We start from the raw sequence: 25,416 nt of genomic DNA, 5'->3' as shown, positions 1-25,416 counted from the left end.
TTGTCATAGAGAAGCATTTAAAGGTTCGTTGATTTTTCATCCATTGTCATCGTTTTTCGTCGATTTTGGCCGATTCTAACGTCCATAAGCAACACCGTCACCACCATTCGAACCACCGTGCAATTCCGATCAAAATCCAACCGTTCAGTGATGATGATGGTCAGATATGGCCAAATACTGTTTGGGATAAGAAATTAAAATTGGAAATTAGGGATTTAGATATTGGAGATTTTAAATTTAGGAATTTTGAGTGATGGTGAAGATGACAATTGATTGATCAATAGGTAGGTGGCGACGGGTGGGTGACTGTTCGATGATGACGATGGTGGTCGAAAATGACTGACGACGGTTGATAATAGAGTTGAAAGGAGATATTTTAGTTTTTTATGTTTTTTCAATATTTTTAGTAAAAATATTGGGTTTTCAAAAAAAAACTTTTTTTATTTAAAAATAATATTTTTATTATTAAAAAATTAAAAAAAAATTAAACAGTAGACACCAAATAACCGAGAATATATTAGACACATATTTTTAACGAAAATATATTTAGACACTAAAACGCTTTTCGAGACATAATCATGTACTTATTTTTGTATTAAACATTTTTTTTGAAAAAATCCATATAGACCCTAAAGTTTTCACGAAATAAAAAGGGATTGGGGCAACATATATGTTAAGGAATGGGTTTCGTACGTTGCATGTGTAGGGATGGAAAACGGGCGGGTCGGGTACGGATACCCCTCCCCCATCCCTATACCCACCTAATATTTTTCAATCCACCATCCGCCGACCACCCATGATGGGTAAAAAATTTCAAATCCACACCCGCCCACGCGAGTACATTCTCAAATACATCCCCACACCCACTACCCACCTAATAGGGGATGCATCATATATGTGTGTATTGTTTCGTACTTCAAGCTCATGCCAACGATCAGTGACAACTCAGTATGGGGCTTGCAGATCATGTTTCGATTGAATAAATATGTTAGGCAATAAACTTCTCGTATCTTCAGTTTGCTTTAGAAATTATAACTATGTTATCCAACAAGAAAACTTATATTGGATTAGAAAAGAAAGAAAACTATGATTTTTTAGTAAAACAGGAAAGGGCAATTGAATTACACGCATATGATTCAAGGACATTATATATTTATATTTCCCTATCATCTGCTTTCTTTGAACTAAACTATTCCATCAAAATCATAAGAAAATATCATCAAATTTAACCAAAACAAAAGCTGAGAACAGTTAAGTTTTGTCGAAGCAAGCTAAGATGATTTAAGACCTCCTAAAATAGCAACTCTCTAGAAAGGAGAATACAATATAGGTCCTTTTTAAATGAGCAAAAAAAATTGTAGCCTTTTAACCATAAACGATAAGACAACCATATCATTACAAAGATTTCTCTTCAATACATTTTCTTATCATAAATAAATGCGAAAGATGTGGGTAGAACATTTATATACTCCTTTATTTATATGTTAACAGTAAGAAAAACAGTAAATTTAGTGTTTCATTTCAAGATATAGTTTAAGAGGTGCCTAAAACAAGATTCTCGGTAGAGATTAGAAGCACAAAAACAAATGATATTACTATACCAAACTAAATAAGCTTACTTGACACATCCCAGAAAAAAAAAATGCTTACTTGACTGTATATAAATTTTTATGTCATTATTCTAATGACAACTCTACTGTTAGTAAAAGATAAAAAAATATAAAGTTAATTTCGGGGACAAGAACAGGGAAAAGTAATATAGCACAAGGAAGACTTTGAATCTCTTAACACTTAATTATATTCAGTGACGTTAAAAATAGAGGTTTGTGAAGCAACGATCTGACTTTGTTGGCCTAAACGTGGGTGCTTAGTGACAAGATACTAATTTGCATAACATTAAGAAATTAAGCTTAAAACAAACATTGAGATGAATCTAAAAAATAATTAAAAATCAGTACGAGCAAATAAAAATTAAACTCTTAAAACAAAATGCAGAGGAGCTTAAAATAAAATGACTACGAAAATGACTCTTACAAAAATTAAATTTCAAGTAAAAAAAGGAAGAAACGTACCTGAATAAGTTGGAGAGTGGAGATCAGATGTTTGAAAGATCGGCGCAGTAACGAGAGGTTTGAAAGAAAAAAATTATGCATAAACTTATCTCTAATATTTGGTTAAATTACAAGTTATATCTTAACAATATTATGATTTATAAATTAATCTCTAAAATTACACCTAAATTCATAATGGTCCAAAATTTAATGTATATTTAGTTAGGTGGGCGGATGTGGGGCGAGTGGATGTGAGGCGGGTGGATGCGGGACGGGTAAGGTCTCAAACCCATTACCCGCCCACTACCCGTGACGGGTACCAATTTCTAAATCCACACCCGCCCACTACTCACTAAAATTATATCCATCCCTGCCCCAATTAGAACGGGTGCGATGCGGAATCTATGAAATTGTACCTGCTTGCCATCCCTATGCATGTGTTTACATGCTGAGCAGCAAGGGGAATGTTAAGGAATGGGTTTCGTACATTGCATGTGTTTGCATACTTGTCTCGTTTCTGTTAGGAATTAGTTTCAAGGTTGTTAGGGTTGTTACAGCTGGCTTTCTAATAGTTTTAGCTGAAAGTTTAGTATAAATAAATGCTTTTGTAATCTCGTTTAGTAGTGTGTTTTGATAAATAGAAAATATGTTCTTATTCATCTAATCTTGCTTTCCTTAGATAGCTGAGTCTTTACTTTAACATGGTATCAGTCGCCAAATCCTGGTGTTCGCTGCGTCTTTCGGTTTGTAGTGTCAGATGCTGATTTGTAAACATTGAATGCAGTGCCCCAACAGGCTGTGTCCAATGCAGATTGTGAAGCTATTTTACGCATGGAGGAGAGTGAAGGTTTGAGTGTTGATACAATGGATGTTTTGCCTGATGAGTAAAGAGCAGGCTGCAGTAGTGTTTTACTCGGTGGTATTTTGCCTGATGCAGCTTGTAAGAGTCATTTACCCGATAAAGCTAGGCGTTTGTCTCATGCTTCGAGAAGTGATCCTGGTTTATCTACTGATGCAACAGAAGTAGGTTCCTTGTTGTCTGGAGATGATTGTGATAGAGCTGCAGATTTTACGAATAATGGGTAGGACACACGTGAATATGTCTCTATAGTTCCCGCCATTTGTGATGAGCTAGTGGTTAATTCTAATGTTCATCCCATGGTAACAAGGAGTAAGCTTGGCATTAGAAAACCAAAAATTTATCAGGTTTCTAGTTCTGATCATGAGCCTAGAGATATTAAAGAAGCCTTTATGAGTCCTCATTGGAAGGCTGCAGCACAAGTTGAATTTGAGGAGTCGATAAAAAATGGTACTTGGACGCTTACTCCACTTCCTGAAAATAGACGAGCTGTGAGTTGCAAATGGTTGTTCAAGATCAAGAGGAATGCAGATGGCTCAGTATCTAGATACAAGGTATCGATTTTCATGAAGTTTTCAGTCCTGTGGTTAAACCAGCTACTGTCAGAGTGATTCTTTCTTTAGCCTTAGCATGAGGTTGGAAGTTAAGGCAAGTTGATGTTAATAACGCATTCTTTAATGGGTTTCTTACTGAAGAAGTGTACATGATGCAACCACCGGCTATGAGTAAGGTGATGGCAGCATAGTTTGTAAACTTCATAAGGCAATTTATGGTCTCAAACAGGCTCCTAGGGCCTGGTTTGAAAGTCTGAGGCTTTATTTGGAGTCTTGAGGGTTTTGTTTTAGTAAAATCTGATTCTTCACTTTATATTCGAAAGACTAAAGATGGTGTGGTATATTTGTTGGTGTATGTGGATGATATTATCCTCACTGGAGATAGTGCCAATGAGGTTCAACAGGTTATTGATAAATTGAATGAGCAATTTTCTTTAAAGGATCTTGGTTCCCTAAATTTTTTCTAGGGTATTGAAGTATGCTATGAGGGTGATCGTGTTATCTTGATTCAGCAGAAGCATATTCGTGAACTTCTGCAGAGATGTGGTTTTGATAGTGCAAAGGGATTGGCTACTCCCGAGGTGACCAACAGATTGTCTGTCAAGGAAGGCACTCCACTTGAGGATGTCGCTTAGGACAGGAGTGTAGTAGGTTCATTACAGTATATATTGTAATTACTCGATCTGATTTGGCGTTTGCTGTTAATCGGGTGTGTCAGTTCATGCAAGCTCCTCTTGACGTTCATCTTCAAGCTGTTAAACAAAATTTGAGATATTTGCAAGGCACAGTTGATTTTGGACTATGCTTTTCCCCTTCTTCCAGGATGTTTTTGACTGAGTGCTGATGCCAATTACTTCTGGGTATTATACTCCAAGCAAGCAACAAGTTGTTGCTCGCTCCACTGCCGAGGCGAAATATCAGTGTTGCTTGTGCTGCGACTGAAATGGGTTGGCTTAAATCGCTGTTAAGTGAGTTACATGTAGTTCCTCATGAAAAGGCAACATTGTGGTGTGATAATACGAGCACGGTAGCGATGTGTACTAACCCGGTTCTTCACTCAAAATTCACTGAAATGGTTTGGCTTAAATCGCTGTTAAGTGAGTTACATGTAGTTCCTCATGGAAAGGCAACGTTGTGGTGTGACAATACGAGCACGGTAGCGATGTGTGCTAACCCAGTTCTTCACTCAAAATTCAAGCATGTAGAACTCAATTTTTCTTTGTTCGCGAGATGGTTACTAAGGACCAGTGGGAAGTTCATGAGGTTCCAGCTATTGAGCAAGTTGCTGATGTGCTAGACCCTTATCAGCACCGTTATTTTTTAAGCACAGGCAAAAGCTGCTGTTGGTTGTGCGACTTATGAACAAGAATGTTGAAGGTTCCCTTGAGGTTGAGCAGCAGGGGAAATGTTTAAGGAATGAGTTTCGTACGTTGCATGTGTTTACATGCTGAGCAACAATGTCATGGATTCTGTACCGGGTTAGAAAATCCCATCACTTTTAGATGCAAAATACGGAAGATTCAGCACGGGTTAAATTTCAACCACAACCTAAAAAATTACAATGAAAATCGATAGACTCGGTTTTAAAACAGAACCATGTAGGTAAAACACAAATTAACACAAATCCACGAGATCTACTACCTTCGGGGAGAGGTTAAACATCGTACCAGAACCCGACACCCGTAAACAAGAAACAAACTCTATTTGTTTCTCGATTCCTTTTTTTTCCCATCCAACTGCACGGGAATGGGTCTCGTTCATAGCATGGAATCGGTTCTTGCGGGCAGCCTCCTGAAGAAATTGAGAGGCACCGAAGGAAGCTTATGACGAAACCTCGGGTGTCTCAATATGTAAAATCCAGCTAGAAGCGCCACGACTTGGAAAGGTGTTACATACAAAACGATTGCAGCAACTAAACAGAAAATAACAAACAAAGCAGTGGCTCTTGGGTCTCTCCAGCTTAGAAGAGATTGCATCCTCTCACCCTGTGTGGCTAAATCACCGACCACCGTCTGAATTCTCCCAGCGATACTTCTCAATCGATCGTATCTCATCCTGACGATATCAGATGGCCGGGAAGTTGGGAATGTGTCGAACTCTTCGTCCAGTTCATCAGGATGTGCAGAATCTGCATGAGAGAGGCGTGTGTCCATGTGAGGAGGATGCCTTGGCCGCCATCTATAGTACCATACTCCAATCAAGAACAGGTAGAGGAAAATTGTTGGCAAAATAAGCTCAGGATAGAGGACCAGTATGATAAACAATATGTGAATCAATACTGTTGTAATTGGGTTTTTCCAATTGCAGATCTGATCAAACCATTTTCCCACCGCAATTAACCCACCCAGCACGTTCATAATTCTGAAAAAATTAGCTTTGCTTCTTCTCATGCTCCACATGTGAGAACCAACATCTAGCATGTACTCCACCACCTCTTTCCTCAATGGTGGCTCAGCTCGACTTAGCCTCATTGACACAATCTGTGTGGCCTGGTGCCTCAAGCTATCAAGCTGGCTAACAGTCAATGGATGAAGGTAATGCATTTTTGGCAAGAGAGGATGCGAGTACATATGCATCATATTAAGCAAAGAAGAACAGGAGAACCTCACAGCCAAGTGAATTTCACCCATCTTCTTCACCCCATTTGGATGTAGCACCAGAAGTGGATAAGAGTGAGTGTAAACTCGATCGGTTTCAAGAGTGGAGAGTCGAATTCTCACCTTCCCGATCTTATTGTCCTTTGCTCCTCCAGCCTTATCTCCTCCATGCAAATGGCAATTATCAAACACCCCGATAGTTATGACAGTACAAGGATCAAAAACCTCCCACGTATACTGCTCATTCCACTTCGGTGCAAAGCTATCGATGATTGTCCTTGTCCGTACCCATTTTTGGCCATATTTTGCAACACAATAAGCATCAGTTGTCCCCCGTCCATCTTTTGTCTTCATTGGCATTAAACCATGTGCATTAAGAACACCCAATTCCAGAACACCAATGCTGGACTTCCACAACTGCTTTGCTGTTGGCCTAAGATCACTACTGTAATGGGTTGATTCATCCAGAACGTGATAACCACCTTCCAAACAAATCCTCATATGAATTCTGCTGGCAAACTTGATTTCTTTCTTCTTCTCTCCTTCAATAATAACATGCTTCTCAAGATTATACCACCTACTATTCACAGGTTTATGATCAAGCCTCCTGTCTACGTGCTGTAAAAGAATTGCACACTTCCCCAAAACTTCATCCTTATTAGGAGCAACCCTGTCTTCTACACTCAAAATTAGAGGCTCCTCAAAAGGTTCTGCAGCCACAAACATCAGATCTTCATTCCACATTGGATTAATACCCCTTGCCTGAGAAATCCTAGTCCTTAAAGCCTGATTTCCTAAAATAGCCTTCACAAAAACTTCAGGATAACGACCCTTGTCAACTGGTTGCAAGTCCTGAGCCTCAATCACATTGACCCTCAAATACCAAAGCTTCGGAGAGAGATATACTTTTGATCGCATATTTGCAAGACCATCAGCACCACTAACAAAAGCTGCATCAGAATGCCATGCTTCAGGAAATGCTTCATCAGCTTGTGTTCCCATCCAAACAGCCAACATCAACTCTCCCTTAACCTTATTTCCCTGCCTATCCTCCAACCTATACCACTGTGGTGCCAGTGGACTATCAGGAGGAACCCTTTTCGGTATCTCATTGAGATCAAAGATAACCTTCCCAATGAAGTCATCCTTCACAACATCCTTATCTTTAACCGTAACCTCAAGCAATGAAGCCTGAAGCCTATCTTTCGAAAAAGCAAACACCTGATTCCACTCCGGATTCGACTTTTTCTCAAAAAAGCGAGTTTTACCCAGGTAATTTCCAAGCTTAACCTCAACATAAGGATCACAACTACCTGTAACATCTTTCCCAGGTAAATCCTTTGCCTTGACAACCCGAACATACAAGTACTGCATCTGCTCTACCAAGTCATAAGTGCTCGTAAGCTTGTCACCACTGACCTTCCCACCACCAAGGTGGGGCTTGGTCTCTTTGAGGGCAAAATCTTCGGGTGGAGGACGGGGCATCATCTTTGGAAACAAACAAAGAGACCCAAGGAAAACCTGCAAATAAAGTTCAATAGTTAACTAGATATCCCAAAAGAAAAAGAAAAGAAAAATGTTCATTGTTCAACATTAGCCGTTAAATAACAAAATAATGAAAAATCAGTTCAATAATTAAAATGTTTTCCAAGAACCTAATAGAATATCCGTTAATAACCCCCCCGGGGGGGGGGAACTTGAGTTTCCCTAAATGCTTGGGAAACGAAAAAAATGCAATAAAAAAGAAAGAGAAAATCCAAGCATCCAAACACTTAAAGCAACACCAAATATTATAAATGAAGTTACATCCATTTTATTATATGAACTCAAAACGACAGTAGATTCAACATAAAACGCAAAATCCAGACACAGAAGAAAACCATGGTGAACAAGGACTACTCACGAACCTTTCACGTTTTGTTAAAGCGAGAACTGTAAACGCAGACCCCCTTCAAACTTTCAGATCTACCAACTTTGATTCCTGAAAGAAAAAACAGCAAAAAAATTGCATGAAATTAAGTTTTTAGATCTAGCTACCTTGGGATGTTAAAAACAGAGTGACTACAACTAATCTCCTGTTTGGCTACTAAGAAAATGAAAGAAAAAAAACTGCAGATGAATAACTTTTTTTTACTCTAAACTAACAGGCTTAAAACATCTATCCTAAGCGTCGGATCTGGTCTCTTCCCCGTAATCAAAACTCATCCATATGAGTACACAAAACAACACTGCAAATCATCCATTACTACCTACATCCACTCTTGCACAACTTTAACCACATACCGCTCAAGAGAAAACTCACACGCAACCAGAAAAAAAATGTATCAGAATCACCAACAAAGTTTAAAAAGAAACACAAAAAGAAAGAAATATTTGGATTGTCCGTTTGAGGTTTTTCTTAAAAAAAAGATACAAAGGGTGAAGATGAAATCTAGTGGGAGAGGAAAATCGTACAGAAAGTTACCGGATGGATTGATCCAAAGGCAGACGGCGACCGGATTTTAAGTTTGGGGGGTTTAAGTTGTAAATTTAGAAAACGTAGTCTTCTCTTTTTTGGAGAAATGGAGGCCGGAAATGTACAGAATATGTCTAAAACAAGGGAGGGTTTAAAAGTAGACGGTTCGGCGTTGGAAGGCGGCGTCCGACTGGTGCAACGAGGCGGCTGTCGGTAGTTTGCACCGCTGGGTTTGGAGCATTCAGAGATTCAGATTTTTCAAAAAGAATTTGAAGTGTCCAGAGAAGAAAGAGAGAAAAAGCAGACCACAGAACAACAAAATGTATTTTCGGTTTGGAGGCTACAAGGGTCAAAAACAATAGTATTTAAAAGGGTAAACTACACATTTAGTACATAAACTAAAAATTTTGATCCGTTTAAGTACTAAAACTTTCAATTTTTAAAAAAACATACCTAATGTATAATTTTTGTTCTATTTTAATATTCGCGGTTAAAAACTTAAGGCATTTAGTACTAAAATTATCAAATTTGATCAGTTTTAGTACATAAACTTTAAAAAAATTAAAATTTCAAGTTAAATTTTGAACAATGATACTAAAATAAAACAAAAACTAAACTTTAGGTATGATTTAAAAAAAATTAAAAGTTTAAGTACTAAAATATATCAAAACCTATAGTTTAAATACTAAGCAGTAATTTACCCTAATGTATAGTTTTTTTTTCTATTTTAGCACTGTTAAAAAAATAATACATTTAGTATCTAAACTATTAAATTTGATCAGTTTAATACCTAAACTTTTGAATTTTTTTCAAAAATTCACGTTAAATTTCAAACAAGAATACTGAAATAAAACAAAAAACTAAACTTTAAATATAATTTTGAAAATTTTAAAACTTCAAGTACTAAAATGTATCAAAACTAATAGTTTAAAACTAAAGCGTAATTTACCCTATTTAAAAATAAGTTTGGAGAGAACTATATAGAGCGTTGAGTGGGACTGGGTACCAAGAATTGAGGCGGTACCAGCATTTAGCAATGAATCAGCGGTGCGCCCACTAGCAGAGGTGTTGATGAACAAAAACAAAAGAAATGAAGGGTTACAGGCTGTAAAGGAGAAAAATATAAATATATAGAGACATAGGAGAGAAGCGAAGATCTCCCGCTGCCCTTTAATCCAGAAAATTCCAACAGCCGAGCGGTCAAATTTTGCTGTTAAAATTCAGACAGGCTCAGCTTTACGGCCCCACTTTTTAAAATAAAACTCAATCGAAAATGTGTGATACTTAAATTTTTAAGTTCAATTTGAACTCCAAAATTATAAATTGAAGTTCGTAAAAATTTAAATTGAAAAAAAAAATTAATTCGATGAAAGTTTTAAATATAAATTTAAATTTTAAATACATAAAAATATTATAATGTGTTTTTTAAATCAACAAACAAATGTTAATATTTGTAATAATTTATTGTTTTAATAATATCTTAATATATTATGTTTTTGAAATGATCATCCAGCTCAGTTGGTAGAACACAAGGTTCTTAACCTTGAGGTCGTGGGATCGAGTCCCATGGAGGGCATTTCATAATTCTGAGGTCTCTTACGGAAGCTGCTCTCAACCTGGTGTTGGGGGTAGCCTACTATCTTACCTCCCCTTACCCATATATATGGGAAAAAGGGACAACCATTTTAATATATTATGTTTTTGAGTTGCTCGTAAACTTTTCGAGTCGAATATCAAATAATTTATTTCGACTCGTTAAGAATTTGAGTAGAACTCAAACTCTAATCAAGTTTATTTAAGTTAAATATTCATTAAGCTTTGATCAAATCTATCTTAAATAACCTACCATATATCTTATCTCATTTACAATCTCATTTTAACCGATTTCTTCTTTCACATTTTATTCCCCCAATTCCCCATTTACCCTACTACCATAAACTACACTTTTATCCGAAACTCGAAATGATTCAGTAAAATTTAGAACAGAGTGAAAATTATTTTTTTAATATCAAATTCTATTTTTTTTTAAAAAAATACAAGTTTTAAATTCATTTACGAGAATAATAATAAAAAAAACATTGGGTAAATTATACATTTAGTATATAAACTACCAGTTTTACTCCATTTTAATACCTAAACTTTATTTTTTTAAATCATATATAGAGTTTAGTTTTTGTTTCGTTTTAGTACCCCGCCCTTGAAAACTTTAGTTTTTGTTTCATTTTAGTACATCCTTCCAAATTTAATGTTAAGTTTTGAAAAAAATTGAAAGTTTAGGTACTAAAAATACCAAAACTGATAGTCTATGTACTAAACGCGTTAAGTTTTTAACGACGGATTACTAAAATTAAATGAAAACTAGACTTTAGGTATGATTTTAAAAAAGTGAAAGTTTAGGTACTAAGACATCAAAACTAATAGTTTAAGTACTGAATGTGCAATTTACTCAAAAATATTTGAAATGTAAGTTAAATAAAATAGTTTCCTCCTTTGAAATGAATAATTTGTTCATTAATTAATATTTTTTTATTAAACTAAGGTGATTAAAAAATAGTATATGTTTTAAATATTCTTAATCATTTGATAATAAACGCTTAATCATCCTGGTATAATCATTGCTGGATCGAACTCATGATCTCTATGAACAATAACAATTCTTTTAACCATCGAATTAAATTGATTCGTGCATTAATTAATATCTTTTATAAAAGAAAAATATCATTTAGAAATATATATGTCGTTGTCATTCATATCTACCATTGGAATCAAAATAGCAAATGGGAGAGATATACCCTGCATATGCATAAATCGCTATCGCCATATTCCAATCCAAACAGATCTACTTTGAACCAAGGGCGTGGACGTATTAAGCCTTTGAGAAAAAGGGTAAATTACACATTTAGTATATAAATCATAGTTTTTGTATATTATATTAATATTAATATTTTAATTTTTGTTTTCAAAATCATTTTTATCTTTTAGTTTTATTTTTTTAGTACCCGTCGTTATAAACTTAAGCGTTTAGTACCTAAACTATCAGTCTTGGTTCGTTTTAGTACCTAAACTTCTATTTTTTTTCAAAATCAACATAAAGTTTAGTGTTTTTTCATTTTACTACTTCGTTAAAAATTTAAAGTCAAGTTTTGAGAAAAATTGAAAGTTTAGATACTAAAACGGACCGAGACTGATAGTTTAAGTACCAAGCACGTTAAGTTTTTAACGGCGGGTACTAAAATGAAACAAAAACTAAATTTTATGTATGAGTTTGAAAAAATTGAAAGTTTAGATATTAAAACGGACTAAAATTTATACTTTAAATACTAAAATCGTAGTTTACCCTAAAAGTTAATTTAATGTATTAAAGGAGGAAAACTATAAAAAAAATTATATACATATTATTTAGGAGAAAATCGTATTTTTTATTTTTTATTTCTGTATACGTCATTATTTCGAACATCGCTCCAAGAAGAATCAGAATACCAATTGAATTGAAGCATACAAGAAAAGAAATGAAATCCCAACTGAATTACATTACATCAACGAAAGTTGATGATTGAACCAAAATGGACAAATCAAAGAGATTTAGGAAATGATAAGTTACATATTTAATACTTAAACTATCACTTTTGTTTTGTTTTAGTATCTAAATTTTCTATTTTTTCAAAACCATACTTAATATTTACTTTTTGTTTCATTTTAGTATCCGTTGTTAAATTTTTATTTTCTTTTAGTACTCGCCATTAAATTTTATTTTATTTTAGTATCTAAATTTTTAACGACAGGTACTAAAATGAAATAAAAAATAAATATTATGTATGGTTTAAAAAATAAAAAATTATGTATGAAAATGAAATAAAAGTGATAATTTAGTTACTAAATGTGAACTTTATCCAAAATAGAAAGCAAGAGAAAGAGAGTGCTTTTACTTTATAACTTTTGCTTTTGGTTTGGGATGATGAATCTGGGGTTTGGGTATAGTTAAAGTGGGTCCCCATTGTTTTAGGTGAATTGTCGGTATCAACCCCACCTCTGTTGTGGGTGGGGATTTACGTCATTTCAAACCTATTTTTCTCTTTCTCTTCGTATTTTTATCTCCTAGGATACTTTGATTCGTTTAGGGGTAATGTTGGAATTTCCTACTTCTGTACTCTTTCGACGTGTTTTCTCTCTCTCTCGAGAACAAAGTTGTTTAAACTATCATATAATCCCCGACTTCAAATGAATGTTTTGAAAAATAAAACAAAACAAAACAAAAGGATAAACTACATTTCACGTTATTTAATTATTGGTTAAATTATTCTAAACTAGGGCCGTAAACGAACTGAGTAGGGTTTAAGTATTATTGAGTTTGATTTGATTCGAAAATTCGTGAGGCTAAAATTTTTAAGTTTGAACATGAACTGAAGCTCGTAAAAACTTGAAAATGTTCGAAATGAAAAAAAAAATCTTAAACTTAACTCGATTGAAGTCTCAAGTTCAAACTCGAACATGAACCTTAAATACATGAAAATCTTATACTGTATTTTTTAAAAAACAACACATAAATGTTAATGTTATTAATAATTTATTTAAAAAACCGAGTTGCTTACTAGCTTTTCGAGTAGAGTATTAAATAATTCGTCTCGTTAAGAACTCGAGTCGAATATTTATCGAGCTTTGAATGAGTCAGTATCGAGTGGTTCACGATATATCTCGTCTCATTTACAACCCTAATAAAAACATAATATTTTAGTGATTAAGAGATTTATTGTTATCTCTTAATGTTTTAGATTCGATGATATTTTTTGTTAAATGATTAAGAATATTTAAATAAATAGTATCTTATATTTACTTTCGATTTATAAAAAAATATTAATTAAGTTACAAATATGTCATATATTTTTAAAATATATAATATAATATTTTAATTAAAATATCATTACAAATATATAGGCCGTTAAATATTAGACAAAATAATTAAAATGACACAATATAACATTTTAATCCTAAAAACTTATATATTCTATCAATTCAATTATAATTCAAAATAATTTGATAAATTTATTTATTCGTATTTAAATTCTACCAATTTAGTATTTATTTTGTTCGCTGGCTGTTTGTTCTTCACCGTCCATCATCATCCCTACTTGGATACGTTTGTTAACACTAAAATACTTTATTTAAAATTAGTAATTAATCTAATATGCAAATTTATAAATATAAAGTATTAATAGTTAATTTTTTAATATTAAATCTTTAATTAATATCTAAAATAAGATTAAATACTTAGTAAAACCTATTCAAAATTATTTACGAAAACCTTACGTAATTAATTGTCGCTGCCACGTAATTTTCTAAACGCAAGTTCAGGTTTTTTATATTATTAAACGATTTTTTAATGGTTTCATTTTTCTCATTTATTTTAAATAAACTAATAATTAGGCTAGTTTTTTTACTGAATTTTTATGATTAAATTTATTTTAAACATTTATGCAAGTCATTATATTTTCATTAAAAATTGTATAATTCTTACTTCTTATTTAAAAAACTACTAATTGTTAAATAATTTTTATTATTATAAGAATATATAAAAGATATATGTTTAAAACATGACATATACGATGTTTTCACGTATATGTAAAAATCAACGACTTAAATTGCTTGGTTTGGCTGTTCATGTTTTATTCCTTCCATTTGCTGGCTGCTTTATGATTGATGTAAAATATGATCTATATAGCATACAAGTACGAACGCATGATTTTATGTTAAGGGAGGACTTAAACTTAAAGAGTGAAGTAAAATTTCAGGAGACGAAACAGATTTTCAATAGTAAATACATAAAAATTAAAATATATAATAATTTTAAATTTTCAGGGGACGACTACTTCACCCGCCCCCTCAGCTCATCCCTGATAGCAGACACTACACGACTTGTCCGTGAAATTTTATTTATTTTATTTTATTTTGTTGAATTTTCCTTATAAAATATTTAGCTTATAAATTTGGTGATTTTGTGATCTTTACGTAAATATTCTCTTCACCTTTTCTAACATGCATGTTGATAGCATGTATTCTGCATATCCTACTCCATTTCCACCTTTTCCTTATAACATCCATGTATTCTTGATAGTCTTTCTCGTTCTGCATATCCTACTCCATTTCCATCTTTTCTGTGCTTGTTGATAGCATTTATTTAATGTCCTGGGTTACTCATAATTGTTTCCCAAGGTTGTAACCATGGAAGGGTTTGAGCACCTTGGGTTTCTATTCAATTTGGTGAGAGGAGATCCGATGAGTTCCTTTAAGCCAAGCTGCTCCCTTTTTTGGTAATTCAGATCCAGACATGCCTGATGTTCCTGTTTCATCGTCAAAAGTTCTTGATTGGATCCTACAGAATATAGCTTCCTCTCTGGAACATGTTAATGGGAAAAAATCTTGCAAAAGAGAATGGTCCTCCAAGTGGCTCTGACCAGGAGGTTACTATGCCGTTGCTAGTCCAAGTTTAGTCAAACCCTCAAGAAGTGTGAGAAGTCCATGTTTCATTGAGGGGGTCTCTAAATCATCCAATGTAAAGCATATTAGAGAGTTCTAATAGGGGAGTCTGTTGTATATTAGAACATTCTAGTTCTCTAACTGAATTGGTCAAGTCTGTTCAAGGTTGTTAGACCTCTTAGCTCTTTTGTTGGGCTATATATAGTCTGGTTTGTATTGGGCCTATCAGTGGAACTTTTGTAACCCTTTGTTATGTAAAATTCAATACAGTATACACCGATTATGTTCAATTCCAGTTTCCCTCTTCTCTTCGTGATAATGTTTCCATAGATCTTCTTAGCTCATCTCTTCCAGATCTCATCCTAATCCTTATCATAGCCTAAGATCAAGCTTATGTCATGGTACCAAAGCCATGATCGGTGTGTCACGGCAGTGCATTTGCCAAATCGATGGTTTGATGCTTTCGTTTTGTTTATCTCTTGCTGAAAGTTGTTGTGCCTTCTTTCCGTTTGGTTTTGACTTCTCTTCGCTTTGTTTGTGTTTGCTATAGATAACTAGTTCGTTGTTTCATTGTTTCTCTATGGTTACATCAGAGGAGGATAATAATTCTAATAATAGTGGGAATGGCTCTCAATTGAATACTGCTCATAATTCTCAAAATAGTGTTAATGGCAGAGTCTTGTTCTCTACTAAGAAGACTAATGTTGTTTTGGATGATCATAACTTCTTTGACATCAACAAGTTGTGTTAACCATTAAACCAATAGATTTCAGAAATTCATTGATAATATAGTTACTTGGCCTGAGCAGTATGTTACTCAGGGTGGAGTTACTAGTATTAATCCTGAATTTGAGAGTTATGAGGAACAAGATAGGGCTCTTGCTTCTTGGCTGTTGTCGACTGTAAGTGAAAGTATGTTACCTCACTTAATTGGTCGTAATACTTCAGCTGAAATTTGGAACACTCTTCACAGGTTGTATAAAAGTAATACTACATCTAGATTAATGTCATATAGGAGGCTTCTGCATTCACAAAAGAAAGGTGACTTGAGCATGAAAAATTTTCTAATGAAAATTAAATCTGTTTGCGACAATTGAGGTAGTTGTGGAGAAATTATCTTAGATCATGAGCATGTTACTACTATTTTGAATGGCTTGTCATCTAAATATGAATGTTATAATTGTTATAACTGCTAGCCCAACCCCTGCTGATATTAAGACTGTTCATACTATCTTACTTGATGCCGAAGCTCACCAAGTTAATAATCTTAGTCAGTTTAATGCTTCAGCTCATGTGGCTGTTCAACAAGTGTCTAGTGGGAATGCTGGTTTTCAGTCTGGTCAATATCAGTCAAACATGTTCACTGATAACATAATGAAAATCTTCAAAGTACTTTTGATAATAATTTTGAATCGAATAGTAAGGGTAGAGATAGAAGTGACAATATTCATCTAATAGGCCCCAGTGTCAGCTTTGTGGAAGGATTGAACATCTTGTTGACATGTGTTACTAGAGGTTTAATATTAGTTTTAAAAATGAGTCTTCAAGAAATACTTCTTATAGTTCTAGTAAAGGAAGGTCCAATGTTCGAGGAGGGTACTCTGGACGAGCTAATTTTTGTAATTTTAACCCTCAAGGGAATACTGTGGGTGTGCCATACAGTATGGTGTATTACACTTCTTCCAATAATCATACTTTGATGAATTCTTCTGGTTTTTCACATCCTTAGATGTTGACGACAAATAATGTTGTTTTGAGTCCTTCTGCAGTTTATTCACATCAACAACTTCTACCTACTGTAACCTTCTCTCCAGCTCTTCCTCAAGTGTTCACTCAAGGAGGGCAGCAGACCACCCAAAGCTTGGGCTATGAATTTATTAAGAGCAATTAAGCTCATCTTGTGCATGTACATTATTCGTCATAGGAATAGGTAGGTAAAATGTGCACTATGAGTCTTTCCATGGTTTCGCTTGACCACATTAAACTTAGATAACTAAGTTGGGTATCTACCACAAATTCCTCAACCAATGAGCTTTAAATCCACTCTCCTCGACGAATCAAGAACCAGTTTCTGGCTTTAACCTTTTGGTAAGCAGATCAACTAGGTTCCTCTCTCACTTTGATCATTATTTAAGACACCCTACATTTCTAACATTTTAAGATAGAAATAAATCCACAAGTGTCTTGGATAATGTGTAAACAAATTCTCTTACACATTTACTCATTTATACTTGAGTAAAGTTTGTTATTAGTTTTAACCATAAAATTATACTTTAACAAACTCAAATTTTGTTTACACATGATTATATTATCAAACAATTACGAAATTCCTTATATTTCATTTTAGTCATCCACGACTTTTTCACATTCAGAAGGAATTTCGATTTTCTAATTCTTCATAAGAAGTGTTTAGAAAATTATGAATATTATGATAATGTTTATTGGGAGTTTTCAACTTTTCTTAACAAGAAATTATCTCAAGTAGTTCATAAAGAGGTTTCAACTCCTCCTTAGGATAGACAATTTCTTTCATTTCCTTTATTTAAGAATGTACTCAATGGCTACAAACCATCTTTTTAGTAGTACTAATGTCTATCACTTTTTCATTCATAATATTCAATATATTAACCTTAAAGAAACCATCACATATTTTATTAAATATGACTACATTTGATATTCCACTTTACCAATTTAATCTCAACTCTTTTAACTTCTGTGCTAAGTTTAAAGAGTTCTTATATTGTCATAGTATTTTATAATATTGGAATAGTGAGCATAGTAATGAACAATGAACCAGGTAGGTTTCTATGAAAGAGAGGTGGTGCACTAGGCATACTTAAGTATCAAGTCTTCATAGAACCAATCCTAGACATGCACTTTCATACCATCACACTACTTTTCAATAAATCATTTATGAATTTTCTCTTACTTAAGGCTTCTTAAAGAATTATGCTTGATACTTTTAGTCACAATAGTATCTAATTAAACATACTCATTTTTTGGCTTACTATTGCCTTAGCCTTAGTAGTTTTCAGTACCTTAGTCTAACTAGTGGTTTATCTCAGTCCATAATATTTCCACTAATTTGTAAAGACTAACTTAAAGACTCATACAATCTAATTCATGTATCAATAAAGCATGAATTAACAAGCAACAAGTCTACTAGTTTGACCTTGTAGGTAGAATCTTCAAGATTTGTTCATCCTCATCATGCATGCATCTTCAACCTTTCCATTAGGACCCTAAAATCTATCGTGACAATCACTTCACTTGGACCAACATCTCTTTTGAATCTTATGAATTCAATTGAAGATTATATATGGTTAGACACAAAGATAGTTTACTAACAATAATAAGGTGAAAATAATTTACTGATAGTAATAGATCCTTATCTTTAGGATTTTGATACCTAATCTTCAAGAGGTTGTGGAAATCAAACCCTAACAACTATTCACTTTGGAGAATCTTCTCATTTCAGCTTCACCAGCTCCATATTTCTCCAAAAATTACACGTCCCGTGTCTTTACAAATTTCTAAAAAGAAATTATTAGTACGGTAAAAAATATTTATAATTATTTTCATCTTAGTTTTTCAGGAATTATATAGTCTCACCCCCACATAAGAATAAATTATTCTATATCTCCGCATGAACCAAATATCATACATGCATTATCTCTCATACCCATTTATCAACGATCATCAATTCATAATTTGATGATGTATTAATTTAATATTAATCTCTCAAACCACATGATTAATATATTATTGTGCATTTATAAATGCAAACGTCAAAAACATTTATTCACATAAGTTACCATTATAATTTTCATAGCTTATGTACATTCATTCTTCACAATAGCATTTAAAGTGCTATAATCTCTAATAAATATGTATTAGCAACTCACATATTTGATGCTTACTATAAATTATCATAAAGCATGCATTTACCTATACATACATTTGCTTTACAGTAAACGCTCATTCGTTTAGAAATAGTGAGGGCAAACAATTGCTTAGTATATTTCAAAATGAATGAAATCGCCTACTATTTATAGGCTAAATAGTGAGGGCAAAATTGTCATTTCCAAAACACAATTTAATTATATTAAACATAGAATTAAATGTCATTTAGGAATATGTTACAAATTTAAGCATTAACCAACATTAACTACGCATAAAAACGAGGAAGGGGCATTCGCACCCGTCCTACCCGTTTACCATCTCTAATTCTGGGTGTATATTCGATACACTATACTTATATCCAATACAAATAACAAACATGGGTAAGATTATTTTAACGAAAATTAAAAATTCAAGTAAAATGTAACATTAGTTAACATTATTTACTAATACAAACCTTTCCCTCTCATGCAAGGGATAGGGGAAATGATAGACAACACTTCTTGTCTCCAACCAAAATTAACAGAAAAAAATATTGGTTTTTTTATACATGGCAAATTATTCGAATCAACATTCTCTATAAAAGCAAACAACAAATGGAAAACCGAGTAGGATCAAAAAGAAAGACATCGAATTCAACAAACAAGGATCGATCATCTCGACTTAAGTTGGAAGTATTCTCAATACCGACATGCAAGGCTTATGAATCAGCAGGTCTTTTCTTGGTGGTGTAAGGGAAATGCTCTTTGCCTATATCTATTCTTGTTGTCTGACCTCCGGCAGAGGTGACGGCCAGTGCTCCTCCAGCAGAAATAGCTGTTGAGATGCTCCTGCCTGCCAAGTGGACAACATTCCAATACATTTATTGAACATTTCCTGGTAGACGACAGAACTGGCAAAGAGCTTTTGGGATTCAAGTCTATCCTTAATCGCCTGAGATAAACGCTCAAGATTTGTTTTGCTATTAATTGTACAATAAATATTTTTTAATCATAATAAAATAATATGATTATAATTAAAAAAATGTTTTTATTACACGCTTAAAAATATAAAAGGCTAAACTACAAGTTTAGTACTGACGCTATCTTTTTTGTCTACTTTAGTACTTGAATTATAAATTTTGGTCTATTTTAGTACCTAAACTTTTATTTTTTTAAAATCATACTTAAAATTTAGTTTTTGTTTCATTTTAGTATCATGCCGTTAAAAACTTAGTTTTTTTATTTTAGTACCCCATTCAAAATTAATATTAAAACGAATCAAAATTGATAGTTTAAATATTAAATTCATAGTTTACCCAAATAAAATAACTCGATTATTACCGTGACAAATAAAATATCTATCTATGACTTCTAAAATTCGATAATTCAATGAGAAATATATATATGTATATATATAGGGTAAATTACAAATTTGGTAATTGAATTTTATTTTCTCTCTTAATTCACTCACTGTACTTTCAATCTTTTCAATTTACTCACTGAACTTAATACATTGAGTTTATTTTAGTCATTCAACCGTTACATAGTTAACAATGTTAAAATGAGTTGTTATAGCGGCGGTACGATCCAAGATATCGAAGGAGTTCTCGGCGTTGCCTAAGGATATTGATCCCTATTTCCAAACCCTTGACCCTGAAGGTCCGTTATTTTAATAGTTTTATTCTAATTAATTAATTTTACACATTTCCCTAAATTGTTGAATGTTATGTTCTATTAAAGTTTCATTTATGCGATTGATGTTGTTTTTCTTGATGAGGAGAAAATTGATGGATTCGTTATTTGGTTCTGATTAAGAACCGGAAGTTTGCAATAGCTTTGCTCGAAGGCCTGCGTTTTTTTTTGGGTCGTGTTCTTTTGGGGCTTTAGAAGCGAAACCCTAAAATTTGTTGTTGGATTCAAATTAAGATTGGTTTTCAACTTTGATAAATAATTGTGAATTATTTTTTTAAAATCATTTTTTGTTTTCTATTTTTGGAGAAGGGGTTTTGGTCTTTGGACTCTCTCTTTAGTGGAGATAATATGTCTACCTACTGTTGAGCTAAATACTCAAGTACGCCTATGGTTTAACCTACTTCAAGTGTACTTCTAGATAGAAACATTTTGTTTGAATTAGTCTTTGCTCACCATTATAGTTTGTCGGTGGTGCTGGCACACTCTTAACACGGGTTGGAAGTTTGAAGGTGACAAGTCGAATAATTGGGTGGAGAATTGAGGAGAGTGCAATAAAGTACTCTTACATTTATTTCGGATTGAATTTGCGAGAATGATATACTGGCAAGTATATACGCTAGCTTTTATTACTTATTAGTGTAGCCTTTGCGGCTTGATTTAAACTAAGAGGAGGAGGTGTCAAAAGAGACCAAATCATTGATGTGAACTACTCTAATCTCAACCCATACGATTCGATGTTATGCTTGAGATATGATTTTGAAATTTTGGATTTTATTTGCTATATAAATTGTTAGGATGAATTGCATATGCATAAATTAGTTAAGATTCAACAGCTTATATAATTGTAAGGCATATAAACAAGAATATCAAACTCACAAATATCCATTAGTGTTTCAAAATCACCATTAAATAGGCATATAATAAGTTCATTAATTTGACAAGTAATCATGAATATTACATTCATGTGTTAAAACACACAACTTTCACTATTTATTGCAATACCAGTTCTCAAACACAAGCCAAGGTGATTTAATAAGTGGGATTTCAGGAGTCTAGTTACCTCAAGGACTGCATCATTTCCTTTTGAAAGATAAACATGTTTATTTACAATGTAAAATAACCCATTATACCACTTCTGCTTCTTTCTTCCACACACACACTGTAAATTGCCACCTATAATATTTCAGCTTTATTTTTGTATGCTCAAAATCTTAATCTTCACCACCAACCATCAGATTAGAGCTTTTTAAAAGGACTTGAAACTGAAATGAGAACTGTGTAGGTGGTAGAAGAGCCATACTGGTCATTAGCAAACCAGAATAGTGATCAGCACGTGAAACAGGCAAGATAGTTTCTTATGTGACTGTGTGATGTATTATGTGTGGCAGGATGTGCGTTAATGTTATTGGCTACAAACTTTGAGCATAAGTTGACAATGATTTTTTTAATAAAATTCCTTTTTTTGACTTTGGAGCACATGTTATCTCTCTATGATTCTCTTGCTGCTTGAGATAATTATGTTATGTAGTGCCTGGTATAATGTGTCCCAAAATATCAACCTGATTTTATTTCTTTGGATGTGATTTTTCTCTCTCACATTTGTCTTATTGTGTTTTTCTAGACTATTGGAGTTCTCAGACTACATCCCCCTTTTCTGGTTATATAATAACTAATATACTGTTTTCAGGAATTGGTTACTTAGAGGCCAAAAAGATATATGATATTCTTCTTAAGTTGACTCCAGAAAGCCGGAACATATTTGGCCGGCTATCAGGTGCTGCTGTAAGACAATAACTTCATCTCTCTATCTCTCTCTCGCCATGCACATGCATTAACACAAAGACGCTTACACACCAATTGAGTAAATCACTGGATCTTTGTAATAAATGTGAAATGCTATTAATCATTTGACAGGGATCTTGGGAAGCAATTGTGCGTTCTTTTGAGAAAGATCATCTATACCTTGGTGAGGCTGCACAGATAATTATTGAAAATGTAAACTATGAAATGTGAGTTTTTTTTTCTTGGTTTTGGTCTTCTTTTGAACGAATAACAGAATTATTGCTTTTTTGTTGATTGATGCACTGTGCTGATAAGTTTTCGTAAAATGTAAAGTCCATATCAGAAAAAACAGGTGCAAAAGATTCAGCAACAACTGGCTGAACTTGATCGCAAGGAAGCAGATATAAAAAGAAGTGCAGCTCTATCAGCTGCTAAATATGCTGAGGCTTGCCAAGAGCTTGGTTTGCAGGTTATTATATTTATTGATGGTTGCAATTAGGTTTGATTTATATTCGTTTTTTCTATCAATGCATTAAAGTGTCAATCATTCCAACATTGCAGGGAAAAAATGTCAGGCTTGAACTCTTAGAGACGGCTAACTGTCTTCCAAGTACATTTAAAAGAATTCTAGAAGTCATTGATGGTGATTATGTTTCATGGGGGATTGAGTATTATTCTAATTTTGTCAGAGATGTTCATACAGAAAAAGATGTAAGATAATCATCAAAATCTGATAATGCTTGTCCGTGTTGCTGTTTTTAGTTTGTCCTTTCAGTCTGCATTGGCTGTTGACTTTTGTGAGTTTTATAATGTTGCTGCTTACAAACTGATTTGCAGAAATCTTCACTTGCTGTCTTGCTCAGTTTGAAAAACGTCCGTGAAAATCCTCCATCTTTGAATGTTTCTGCAGTATCTGAGACCCTTGATTTAGAAAATACTCATAATGAAATAAACTTTGCGGTGGGGGATATAGATGTCAATGCAGATGCTATTGATTGGGATATCTCTGTTGACAGTGCTCAAATAGATTGGGATATTGGTACTTTGGGAGAAACTGATGATGGCGGTAATGGTTTGGGCCCATATGAAATAGTTAATGCCAGTGAGATCTTGCAGAATTCTTCACCGAATGAAGTAGCTGAATCTGATAAAACCCCACTAGATAAAGCAGAAAACGCACCTGAAATTTCTGTGTCAGATATATCCTGGGACATTAGTGTTGAAACGCCACAAGTTGATGTGATTGATGATGTCAGCTTAACAAATACGCAATTGGAAAATCAGACATATGCTCCATATTCCTTGCCTCTTACCCGAGGAACCAGGGAGGAGAGGAGCCAACTTTTAGAGACTGAATACAGAAATAAGATTCTGGATGATTTATATGAGGTATATATCTAATTGATCTTATAGGAATACCTGATTGGCTAATATTGCTGTAAATTTTGTGTTCGTTAATGACCAAGTCTATGTGATTGAGATTGGTGACTTTTGGTTTGGCAATAACCTTTTTTTCCTTTTGTTGGAACAAAATAAGAGAAGTGCAGCAGCATTGAAACTCATTTAATGCATGCATAATAGTCGTCGTGGTGTAATTATTTATGTTTTGGATCATAGCATATTTCTCGTTCAGAGCTTTATGCTTGGTTTAATGTGGTGTTATCAGATGATGGCATTTTTGAATCAGCGATTGGTGGAGTTGAGGAATGAAGACACACTATCCTTGCAAAATCAAGTCCAAGCAGTTGCTCCCTTGGTGCTGCAGCAGTATACAGCTGATGCCATTGAGAAGATGATCACTGATGTTTCATTAGCGATTTCACTGCTAACAAATAGAAAAACACGGGATTTAATCATGATTCTCAACTCTAAAAGGTGCAAATCAATAACTAAATTCAAGTTTATATGTTTTCCTTTCTCTTAAGAAGTCTTAAATTGCTAATCTGGTGTAAATTTTTAGATTAGTACAAATTAACCCAGGTGACATAATGGTTTGATCAAGCCATAAAATGGCAGCTTTGTTTGTTGTAGCGTCACAAGGAGTGTAATCAGATTCAATACAAAATAGTCTGAGAAATGATACTTGTCAGAGAGGATCGTGCTTTTACAACTTTCTCTCTGATGCATTAACAGTTTTTTCTTGTCATTAGTTTCTATCTCGAAAGCTTTTTGTAATTACTTTTGCTCCTGTAAGGACTAGAACCGGGTTAGTGTTGTAATCATCAGCCCCATCGGGCAACCTTTTTTTCTGTACCACCGCATATTTTAGCATGCCAAGCACAGTTTTCATCTTTAGAGGGTTTTCTTTTTCTTTTTGGGGATAGATATCGATATCGAGTTTGAATTATTTACATAACACTGATTTTGTTGTTTAATATTTCAGATTCCTAGACAGACTAGTTAGTACATTGGAGGAAAAGAAACATCATGAAGTGAAGTTAAAAGATGGGTTGAAGGATGTGGCTGCCAAGCGTATGGAGCTTCAGAATTCACTATCTTCTTCATGGCCAAAGCAAGTAAGTCTTCTTTCCATATTGTCGCTCTACTTGAGTATGAAATTGAAATCCATGCTAAGGAAAAAAGGGGATAATTTGGCTGCAGGAAGCTGCACTTGCAAAAACCAGGGAACTGAAGAAACTATGTGAAAGTACCCTTTCATCGGTATTTGATGGAAGACCCGTTAATATAATCGGAGAGATCAATGCCTTGTTGAATAGTGGTATCACTGCGTGATTTGACTTTATATAAATTAGAAACAGAGACGACTTGCCTTGCGAAGTCGAATACGAACTCGTTTATTTGAACATTTTCTTGTTTGATTTATCGTGTAGGAAAACTATCATAATTCCGAAGAGCAGGCAGACAATTTTAATGACTGATCTTTAATATTTTTGTGAAAATCAGTTGACCGTGACACTTGATATTCTCACTGGATTTTTATCTAAAGGAAAAAAATTAACACTGGTGAAAAAGGATCCGTGAGTTGGTATGAGCACAAAAGAATCGACCCAGAATTAACTTTTGATCTAAGAATATATTCTAGAAAATTTAACTGTGATTATTGTTTGCCAAAG

General features: G+C 33.7%; 2 protein-coding genes across 3 annotated transcripts; one reads left to right on the top strand and one right to left on the bottom strand.

The window, feature by feature from the left end:
* Nucleotides 1-4,978: 4,978 nt before the first annotated feature.
* LOC120159805 (FT-interacting protein 3) lies at nt 4,979-13,814 on the bottom strand. 2 transcript variants are annotated; one of them, XM_039170348.1, is made up of 3 exons: nt 13,810-13,814; nt 8,702-8,706; nt 4,979-7,566 (listed from the first exon to the last, which is right to left on the bottom strand). In XM_039170348.1, the coding sequence occupies exon 3, from the start codon at nt 7,547-7,549 to the stop codon at nt 5,222-5,224; it is 2,328 nt and encodes a 775-aa protein (XP_039026279.1). In that variant the 5' UTR covers nt 7,550-7,566; nt 8,702-8,706; nt 13,810-13,814; the 3' UTR covers nt 4,979-5,221. The 2 variants fall into 2 exon arrangements, with proteins under 2 accessions (XP_039026279.1, XP_039026278.1); XM_039170347.1 differs by lacking the exons at nt 8,702-8,706; nt 13,810-13,814 and adding exons at nt 7,969-8,042; nt 8,526-8,658 and having other exon boundaries at nt 4,979-7,582.
* Nucleotides 8,623-25,128, top strand: LOC120159812 (CDK5RAP3-like protein). Its single transcript, XM_039170351.1, has 11 exons — nt 8,623-8,729; nt 12,416-12,432; nt 20,435-20,527; nt 22,248-22,342; nt 22,475-22,569; nt 22,676-22,811; nt 22,904-23,053; nt 23,180-23,731; nt 24,009-24,217; nt 24,726-24,858; nt 24,944-25,128. The coding sequence occupies exons 1-11, from the start codon at nt 8,623-8,625 to the stop codon at nt 25,073-25,075; spliced, it is 1,719 nt and encodes a 572-aa protein (XP_039026282.1). The 3' UTR covers nt 25,076-25,128.
* The last annotated feature ends 288 nt before the right edge of the window (nt 25,129-25,416 follow it).

This window comes from Hibiscus syriacus, unplaced genomic scaffold, assembly GCF_006381635.1.
Source record: "Hibiscus syriacus cultivar Baekdansim isolate YM2019G1 unplaced genomic scaffold, ASM638163v2 tig00111377_pilon, whole genome shotgun sequence".
NCBI classification, from domain to species: Eukaryota; Viridiplantae; Streptophyta; class Magnoliopsida; order Malvales; family Malvaceae; genus Hibiscus; species Hibiscus syriacus.
This window is presented reverse-complemented; position numbering and strand designations above follow the sequence as displayed.